The 10,353-nt window shown below is 48.3% G+C and overlaps 2 protein-coding genes across 3 annotated transcripts in view; both read left to right on the plus strand.

The window, feature by feature from the left end:
- LOC110172704 (interferon regulatory factor 2-binding protein 1-like) overlaps window positions 1–2,674 on the plus strand; it is a 3,687-nt gene extending 1,013 nt beyond the window's left edge. The window contains exons 1-3 of one of the 2 annotated variants that reach the window (XM_020938631.2): window positions 1–369; window positions 673–954; window positions 1,064–2,674. The exon at window positions 1–369 is cut by the window's left edge and continues 1,013 nt beyond it. In XM_020938631.2, coding sequence (XP_020794290.1) covers window positions 1–369; window positions 673–949 — 646 coding nt within the window. In that variant the 3' untranslated portion in view covers window positions 950–954; window positions 1,064–2,674. Of the gene's footprint in view, window positions 370–672; window positions 955–1,060 lie in introns of both variants that reach the window. The other variant, XM_020938630.2, reaches the window with a different exon arrangement.
- A 4,324-nt stretch (window positions 2,675–6,998) lies between these two features.
- Window positions 6,999–9,838, plus strand: foxa3 (forkhead box A3). Its single transcript, XM_020938629.2, has 2 exons — window positions 6,999–7,304; window positions 8,181–9,838. The coding sequence occupies exons 1-2, from the start codon at window positions 7,233–7,235 to the stop codon at window positions 9,393–9,395; spliced, it is 1,287 nt and encodes a 428-aa protein (XP_020794288.1). The 5' UTR covers window positions 6,999–7,232; the 3' UTR covers window positions 9,396–9,838.
- The last annotated feature ends 515 nt before the right edge of the window (window positions 9,839–10,353 follow it).

Below are 10,353 nucleotides of genomic sequence, written 5' to 3' on the forward strand. Positions count from 1 at the left end.
GAGCCAGTCCAAGTCCCAGACGCCCATCCACTCAGCGGTGGCGGGCAGCGGCGGCAGTAAAACCACAGGTCTCCCCTTGACTGCTTCAGCCATGGCAGGGGGCGCGAGCCAGACCAGCCCCAAGCCTGCATCTTCTCCCGCAAGACAGCCTCGTCCCCTGGCCACTCGGCCCGGAGGAGAGCCTCTGAGCTCCAGCGCGTCTGTAGAGGCGGCCAACACCGCTCCAGCCTTACCCCACGGAGGAGCCTCCGAGCTGGGCTCTGCGTCCGGCAGCAGCCACTCCGCTGGAAACACACTGTCCTGCACCCTGTGCCACGAGCGCCTCGAGGACACCCATTTTGTGCAGTGCCCCTCTGTTCAAGGACACAGGTGGGTCTATATATGGTCACAACTACACAACAAACACAACACTTCAGCACATGAAACATCAATGCTCTTTACATTCTTACTACAATCCCAAAGACAAGGGTCCAATCTCACTTGGTATGAGTAATAATAATAAACATACCTGATCCTTGATCTGACTGATGTAGACAAATTGTTTTTTTTCAAAATGATGTGTCAAAATCAAATATTCAAATCTAAGTGAAAAAGTGAACTAGTAAGTACTTTTCATTCTTATTAGTTTGAACAGAAGAGGAGAATGTGCTCTAACACATGTACTGTGTGCAGGTTCTGCTTTCCCTGCACACGCATCTACATCCAGAGCCGCAGGGCAGACGGGGAGGTGTATTGCCCCAGCGGAGAGCGCTGTCCGCTGGATAACACTCCCAACAGCCCCCCCTGGGCATTCATGCAGGGAGAAGTCACCACCATCCTGGGCTCAGCCGGGGCAGGGGCCGCCTCCATCCCTGCTGCTGCCCCACCCCCTGGCCCCAGCCCGGCTCCTGGGGGAGGACCCGGGGCCAGTGCTGGAGATGTCACTGTCAAGAAGGAGCGAGAGACGTGAGACAGGTGCGTGCTCTGTATACAGGTGTATGCTGTACACACCTGTAGTACTTTAATACTGTATGTGGAGGGAGGCTGTGTATTTAATGTCTGTGTGTCTGTCTCCTCACAGCAGCACAGGAGCGGTCAGAAGAACCAGCACAGGACACAGCCTTCAGAGCCACGGCCAGCTCCTCTATCCTGACCCATCACATCACACCTCTGACCTCTGCACACTTCTACACAAGAGCAAAATGTGTTCTATCATCAGAGCCCTGTAGTGCGCACAACACAAGAGCAGAACGTGTTCTATCATCAGCCCTGTACAACCATACACTGTATATACACTATATAAATCCATCTATATGTATATAGAAATGGACATAGCGAGCCTGCTTGTTCCACCGTTCCATGTTGGAGTCTGGGCTTGGTTCTATTTGCCTTCTATTAAAAAAGGTTAAATTCAGTTGAAGAACTTTGCCCTTCTCTGTAACTGCTGATGGCAAACTCATTCCCTGGTCTCTGATAATGACCAGTTGTTAGGACAATGCAAGGAGCAGTGTTGTGGAAATTAAAGTCAGAAATGCCTGTCCATGGTAATCCCCCTCCCTAACTCTAGTCCTTTTACTGAGGGCATACGTGAAATGTACCCAACTGATCTTAAATCCACAATTCCAAGAAAGTTTGGGCCGATCTTGGAGCATGTTTTGCTTTTGTGTTGTCATGGTTACACAGACATAGATATTTGTCTAAGATTTGGCATTTGGACTTTTTGTCCACAGAAATATTTTTCTTTCCTTTTATAGTTGGGGTTGTTAATTTCTTTAGTAACTGAACATAGAGAAAATGATGGCTTGTCTTTGGCTCCCACTCTGGTCTCAGCCTGTCCCTGGTCTGAGCTGGTCTGCAGTATTGGCTCTGCTGCTTTGGGACCAGCATCATTGACCCCCTGACTGTGGGGTCCCTTGTGTGGAAGGTCTCATTGTAAACCAGTGGACAGTGTCTTTTGGACATCTCTGAGTAAATGTAACCTAGCATTGAGTGTAAGTTGTAAGCTGAATGTTGTGCTGTGCTGGTTGCACTTAACCTAAATGTACCACCACATCTATAGGCCAAGTACCATGGAACCCACAGAATGTACCCACCACACCTACAGGCCAAGTACCATGGAACCCACAGAATGGTAGCTGTATGTGCAATCGCCCGCCCAATATGCAAGCATTCATTTCAGACTCATGTGTCATTTTCAGCTTGTGTATGAACCCCTCCAGAAGCAGCCAGGCCTGTGCTCTGAACCCTGAGCTCACCCTTGTAATCACACCCATTTAGCTCCAGCTTTGTGAGATATGCTCAGGGTGGAGGTCAGGGGAGCACAGACCAGGGAAACATAGTAGCCTCCCTGGACCCTGAGGAGGCTGTGGGGCTCACACTGTTAGCGTTGTCATTAAACGGTAGTTGGTGAGAGGTTCTAGCACAGACAGAATGTGTTCTCATTCAAACATCACATTTCACATTGATTGCATTCAGTTAAATGTGCAGGGATGGAGCTGGTGAGAACAGTGGTGTGAGTCCAGTCAGACAGAAGCACAGGTTTAACCAAAGGTCACTTTAGTCCAAACTAAAGGATCCAAAAACAATCGATTTCTTCAAGGGCCTTGTCCAAAGCCGCTGAGGATTTTCATTTAATACTATCAAATATGTCAATACTTTTCTAAGTGTAATCAAATAAAGATGGATCTTTATCTTATCTTTATCTCCTTAAATGATCATTTACAAATATGTGTCTCATGGTCTCATATTCATGCTCACTTTTGCAAAGTGCCTTTACATGTTAGATCTGGAGTTCTCAGCTGATTTTGCATGGACAGGTTTGGGTGGGGTTTAGGTCGGGTTTGGGCGGGGATTGGGTGGTGTTTGGTCTTGGTTTGGGCGGGGTTTATGTTGGGTCTGGGCTGGGTTTGGGTGGGGTTTAGTCTTGGTTTGGGTGGGGTTTGGGGCGGGGTTTGGGTGGGGTTTGGGTCCAGGTGCTTCTCTGTAATGAGCAGAGGGTCTGCAGTTCCCTGCAGGACGAGGGTCAGATGATGTGGCTGCTGTGCTCAGTGGCTCTGCTCAGTGACGTGCTTGGTGTGCTTTGACAGGTTCATATACGATCTAAATGAGGAATAAACCTTCTCCGGGGCAGACCAGCCTGGCTCTGCTCCCTCACGCAGGACCTCTTGCCTCCTGTTTACCGTTAGAACAGTAGTGTCCATAAGTGTGGAGGTGTGTGAGGGACAGAGGCTCCAGCTGGTGACCACTGGCTGTGTGCAAACTGCTCATACTGAGACTCATCAGGTTTGCTTGGGGCTGCCTCAGCGCAGAACAGCGGAGAGTGCTGTCTGCTGTATAACTCCCAAAATGCAGGGGGAGGTCGTCACCATCCTAACCAGACTCATCTGGAACAACATTTTCCATGGAGATGAAGTTTTATGCTGTACTGTGGAACATTATAGCCAAAAGAACAACATTTCCTTGGAAACAAGCAGGAGAAGACTTTCCTCCAGGCCAAGAGTCAGATTTATTCAAAGTTTTGGACTGACCACATGTGAAATGTTGGTTGGTGGTTCGATTCTTGCTCTTGACATAAAAAACACTATTGGTTGAGTGGTCAGATCCACTGACTCTTTATGTCACGCCCCGTGTCTCTCGTTCACCCTCAGCCTGAAGACATCATCTGCAAAAGGAGGTTGGGGGTAAATATTTTTTATCATATTCCATCGTGGTGTTGTCATTGCTACTGAATATTTTCAGAATCAAAACACCAAATTATAACATAATCAACCATGTTTCTGTAAGAATAAATCAGTGACAGTGAGTTGGTATCTGTAACAGTTGGTCTACCCTCCCTTTATGCAAATGAGTAGATCTTCTGGTCATTGAAATTCTTTTATTATAATCATTTGTTAGCTGTTACAAGTTATGAACGGTCTGAAAAAGTCTTGAGCTTCTTGGCCATTTCCCTGATCAGTCCACAAGAGAGCGCTCTCCATTCGTCTATCTCTGCAGCCTCGCTGCCCGCTCTTTGGCTCTCTCACGGGGCCTTTCACTTTGGCCTTCTGATAATAAGATTAGTTAATCTTCTTTAACTAAGTGTAACAGTTCCCAGGCCTAAATGCGATGCCCCGCTTCCTTCATGAGTAGTGCCTCATTAGGGCCATTGTTGAGTCCTTCTCAGGTGTTAATTGCTAATCGATGAACCTCGGCCCGCGTAGGACACGCACAACGCGTGCGACCTCTAATCCACAACCAGGCTTTCCGCTCGGGACAGACATCAGCTCGCTGCGCTCTCACTCACGTCACATCCATCAAGAAAAAGACGCAAATGACGGCGCCTTCAAACGGGAATAACACGTGAGAAACGGTCTGTGCAGAGATCCAGTGTGAACAGCACCTACTGCACCTCCTCGTGTTCTAAAGACATTCTGACTAAAAATAAAGTATGATTTTGTCTCAAGTCTACAGGTAATAGAAGAAATTATCAAGAAAATGTCCAAATGCCCATGGACAATATAACTAAATATGAGGGCGTGCGCGCATTTTCACCCAGAAGCCTTCCATTAATGACCTTATTACTCATGCAAGTGCCACACCTGTGCGCGCTAATCGACTCTCAGTACCGGCCTTTACGCATCATGAACCCCCCAAACCACGGAAGGCCCGTCCCATGTCCCGGGCTGGAACCGTGGCTGAGCTCGTGGTTTTGTGAAGGAGAGGCGGCAGAGGCCGCCAGTGCTGTTTGGCCGCCAGTGCGCGGGCACAAAGCGTGCCCATGTGCCCGTGCATGTGTTAGATTGTTTTGGCATTTGTTCTTACGCGTCAGAGACCTCGCGAGTCCGGAGCTCCACATTTGTCTTTATGTTTTGGGATGTGGGGACTAAAGCGGGACTACACCGGGTCTCTAAAACAACTCTGACACTCAACCCGTGATGATCAAGACCAAACCAAGGCCAAAGCTGGACTAAATGGGCATCTTAAAAACTCAGGACTAGGACTAAACTGAGACCTAACTAAGTCTGAACCTGATCCAAACGAAGACCACTAAGCATCAATCAGTTCTGGTCTAAACTAGGACTAAACCTGCACACGTCTGCGTCCAAACGAGAGCGAGGCCGGAGCATGTACCGTCCGAATCACGTTGCGCGTGCGCGCACGGTTCCTTCCTGTTATTTCTCCAGGTGCCCGTTCTCACAGTCTGGTCCTGGACCTCCCGCCTGCACATCAGTTACATGTCCATTCAGAGGCCATTAGGCGGGTCTTTGACATTCAGGGATCCCCGTCTGCAGTCGGCCGCGAGTGTGTATTCCCGGGGCCCATGACACTTACCCATTACGCGCTCCCACTGTGGCATTACACACGCTTCGGACCGCGTTCAATTCGAAGCCACAATATAATAGTGCCGTTCATAGTTACTTTTGCGACAGTTAAATCCGCGAGGGCCACGAGCCATATCATCTGATATGATGTGCAAAACGAAAATGCATAAACGTTGACCCTGATTAGGCCTATCCATATTTCTATACCTAAGCTGCAGCGGGTCGGCCTATACCCCACCAGTCTTTATTTTCAAACAATACCGTAATTTATTGCTGCATGGCTACTTCGTTGAAATGCCTCTTAAACTCAGTACTGAATCAAACTGAACAGCGTAGACCCTCCGTGTCTGAGAGTGCAGCCCTCTGAGTTTGACTCATTTGCCTGTAATCAGAAGCTCTGATCTTGTATTTGTTTATCAGTACCACCAATCTAAGGCGGCTACAATTAGTGCCGAAGTGATAGCCGGGAGAATTAACGACTTTGACGCCTCGCAGCGCTCCAGGCAGGGCCGACTACACACCGACCCTTTCACACGCCCCCGGGACCAACGACCTCCTTCAGTACCGAACCTGTCAGCCGTGCGTTTTGAGACTCATCCCTTAACGACACAGTTAGAGACGCGAGAAGTCCAGAAAATGCATAGGCCTGTGTCACCTGCGTCACGCTGATCTCCCTTAAACAGAGGTCGATACTCAGTCACATTTACTTGAGTAACTTTTGAAGGAAATTATGGCATACTGTGGCGTACTCTTATTTGAGTGTTTTATTGAAGTAACAGTATTTTTTTACTTGAGTAAAAGTTGTGCTTCTTCTTCCCACTGTGAGTAAGTCTAAAGTGACAAAATTTTTATGTGACAAGATGAAATTATTTGAACATTTGTGTTTTGTGTTTCATTGTGTTCAACAAAGTAGGCAGAGTAGCCAAAACTGTACTTAAGTAAGAGTTAAAATATTACTCACGTAAGAGTAAAATATTATTTGGGCAAAATACTACTCAAATAACAGTAATTGAATGTAATGTGAAGGGCAAAACATGAAATAATCCACAAAATCTGGTGTTTTCAAAAGACAGACACAAAAATTAGACAAACTAAATCAGATGTGAAGGAGCCGCAACAAACACAAACGTTCAAATCATTTCATATTGTCACATAAAGATTTTGTCACTTTAGACTTACTCACAGTGGGAAGAGGAAGCACAACTTTTACTCAAGTAAAAGTACTGTTATTTCAATTTAAAAAAATATATATAAATAAATAAATAAAAAATCTCAAGTAGGAGTAAAAGTATGCTACCAGAAAAGTACTCTGGAAAGTACAATTTCCTAAGTAAATGTAAGAGAGTATTATCTGCCCAATACATTTTGTAAAATAAATTTGGTATGAGTCTTTGAAAATGATTTGAAATATTTGTAACCTACACACTCCGCTTGGTGCTTGCGTGATTACGCACAAATTATCCACGGATTGTCCTGTCCCCTCTGTGGCAGTAATAGGCCTAACAGTAATTGCCTCATGATGAACTGTGCTAAAGAGCCGCTGGACAGAACTGGGGCTCCCAGGGTGGCCCTCTGCAGCCGCCGGCCAATATACAGCTCACCAGGGGGCTGCCGGTGCCATTCCCCCGGGCCTTTCCTGTATCACTCCGGGGGCGGGGCCTTAGTGTGGCGCCTTATAAACGGTGCGCACCAGGTTCTCGACGTACACAGCCACAGGTCTCCACTTGTGAGGGAGAGACACACTTCCAAACTGCGACTGAGCGAGAGAGCCGAGTAGCGAACGAGCCGAAAGGCACTGGGCCATGGACGCGCTCTGACTTGGCCCTGGATTAGAGCCGCGCTGTGAGGAGACTGTTACCAGAGAGCCGGAGCTTCCGACCCGCTGTGAGGAGACTGTTACCACAGAGCCGGACCTTTAGACCCGCGACAGGCGATCGGACACAGGCCTCGGGGATGTTGAGCTCCGTGAAGATGGAGAGCCACGATCTGCCTGAGTGGAATACTTTCTACAGCGAAGCCAGCGAGGTAAGACTGGAGGCTCAGGGACTGTTCTCTGTCACACAGGCTGACATTTAACATGTGTTTGCTATCATTAAAAATAGGTTTATTATTTATTATTCTGTAATGCAAGGAATAATAATAATAATAATCATATTATATTATTATTATTATTATTATTATTATTATTATTATTATTATTATTATTATTGATAGCAATAATAATAATCATGTTAGTAACAGCACATATTTAGAGCGTAATAAAGCGGTGCGTGTTTTACGCACTGCTGAGAGCGCGAGGCCCGAGGCCTGTGTCTCGTGTCCGTGCCGCGTTAACCTGATCATTCTCACTGGAGATAATCTCATCATATCAGCTCACCTGTTCTGATCCAATTAACACGGAGCGCCCGCTGCGTCTGCCCGCGAGCCAGAGGGTTCTCCTGACTCAACCACCAAAGACTGTTCATTTTTAAAGATTTAAACTCCTTTAAATGTATAATAAACAAATATAACGACAGAAATAGTGTGGACATACGTGGCGATTTGCCGTATTTTCGTGCCCTCGGTTCAGATCCTCAGAGGCCGTCTGTGTTTGCATCTGACGCGCTTTTTACGCATTTTCAGGTTAACACGGCCGTGCGAAGCTCCCGCACTGAGGCCTCATTGTGCATTCATAACAGATTTGAACTGCGTCTCAGAGCCTCTCTTCCCTCTGTGAAAAATATGCACAGCACAGAGACTAGTCTATTTGCAGAGTGTAATATAGAGTATCCTATATTCTAGAATACGTCCTAGAATATGTTATAAATGTACGATATATGAATCGGTGTTAAACCTGCTACTTTCAAATAAGTCTGAATATTTGTGTGTGACTATGAGTCTAACTTGTGGCTGTGCTTTCAGATGTACCCGTCCCCCTCCTCCATGACGTCTCTGGGCTCCATGGGCTCCATGGGCCCCATCAACAGTTACATCAACCTGAACACGGCCCCCAGCCTTAACATGGCCTACCCCAGCCCGGCCCTGAGCAGCTCCCCTCTGGGCTCCATGAGCCAGGGGCCTGCGCACATGTCCCTGTCTCCGGTCAGCTCGGCTCCTCTCACGCAGCTGGGCTCCACGGCCCCGGCTCTGGGCTCCATGTCACATTATCAGAACGTGGGCCAGTCCATGAGCCAACTGGGCTATCCTTCCACCGCTACTATGAGCCGCAGTCCCAAAGAAGCTCCGCCCAAACCCTACCGGCGCTCCCTGACCCACGCCAAACCGCCCTACTCCTACATCTCACTCATCACTATGGCCATCCAGCAGAGCAACAGCAAAATGCTCACTCTCAACGAGATCTACCAGTGGATCATGGACCTGTTCCCTTATTACCGTGACAATCAGCAGCGCTGGCAGAACTCCATCCGCCACTCTCTCTCCTTCAACGACTGCTTTGTCAAAGTGGCCCGCTCGCCTGACAAGCCTGGCAAAGGCTCCTACTGGACCCTGCACCCCCAGTCCGGAAACATGTTTGAGAACGGCTGTTACTTGCGGCGCCAGAAGCGCTTTAAAATTGAGGAGAAGGCAGCTAAGAAGGCCTCCAAGAACCAGGAGGGCTCCTCCAAAGGCCCCCGAGCTGAGCCTGAGGAGCACAGCCCCACGCGGGCCTCAGACGAGCCCGATTCGGCCCACTCAGACAGCTCTCACCCAGGCTCTGCGTCTGAGGAACCCACCTTGCACCGCTCCTCTCTGGGATCTATGGACTGTCCCCCTATGCCCGGCTCACACCTGCACCCCCCCAGCTCGGCGTCACCCCCTATGGGCCTGTCCTCCTCTCTGTTGCATCAGGGGGGCCTGCTCCCGGGGGCCATGCAGCAGCACCTGGATCTTCACAGCGATCTCAAGTCACTGGACCCTCATTACAACTTCAACCACCCTTTCTCCATCACCAACCTCATGTCCAGTGAGCAGAAGATGGAGCTCAAAAGCTACCAGGAGCAGGTCATGGGCTACGGCTACGGAGGGGCCTCTCCAGTGGGGGCCAAACCGGTGTATGACAGCCCCGGGGCCGCAGCCATGGACTCAGGGGCCTACTACCAGACGCTGTACAGCCGTTCGGTGCTGAATGCCTCCTAATGGTCAGTGTGTGGACAGTGGTGTGTATAGATGTACATATGAGGGGAGAGGATGTCTTATTTATAAGGGAGAGCTAATATATGTGCAGCCTGCTGGGCTGTAGAGCCTGGTTACTGTGGTGTTACTGCTGTTGTTACGTCGGCAGCCCGTGTTACAGCCTGCTCACGCGGGGCCCGTGTTACAGCCTGCTCACGCGGGGCCCGTGTTACAGCCTGCTCACGCGGGGCCCGTGTTACTCATCAAAATGCCTTCCACATTTCAACTCGGTCACTTTTGTATCTTTAGACTTTTGTATGTATTTATCTGCGTCTGCAATGTCTGGACTCAGACTGGAGCCTTTTGTCCTTCAGCTTGGAATGCTTCTGAACCACTTCTGTCATTTTATACTTTTCACGTGAAAATGTTTATTTTCTCAATACGAAGAATAAAGTTATTTAATAGTCCCTATGTGTCCTGTGTGATTAGATTGACTTTGACTTTGAATCATAAACTGTATTGTAAATGGAGAGAGCTCAGGTGCTGGTCGCTTCATTACAAATAGGACGTTTGTATGTGGCTCTTCTGGCTCCTTCTGACTGTGGCTCCCATTGACTTACATTGGAAAAGTGTTATTATTTGTTATCTCTCTGTACCTGCTGCTGTGAACCTCGTCATTTTGGTCTTAAAAATGTTCGTATTAACTTGCTCTACCTGATCCTATTCCTAATACAGAGCCTGTTTCCAAATTCACTCCTGTAACCGAATGCTGTGGTGACATCACACTCGCTTACTCCACTTCTTTATACAGTCTATGCTCTGAATACAGTGAGAAGGGCTCATTTACATACAGTGGGGCTCAAGGGCCACTGCTCATGGCCCGGGACCTAACATGTGTTTGGGAGTTTGAATGTTGTCTTATCTCATTAAAATGTATGGTACAGAAGAAGGGGTGGGCGGGTGGGGTGGGGGGTGGTGGGGG

The sequence above is a fragment of the Boleophthalmus pectinirostris genome, unplaced genomic scaffold, assembly GCF_026225935.1.
Source record: "Boleophthalmus pectinirostris isolate CB_2022bp ecotype Guang Dong unplaced genomic scaffold, ASM2622593v1 HiC_scaffold_9, whole genome shotgun sequence".
NCBI lineage: Eukaryota > Metazoa > Chordata > Actinopteri > Gobiiformes > Gobiidae > Boleophthalmus > Boleophthalmus pectinirostris.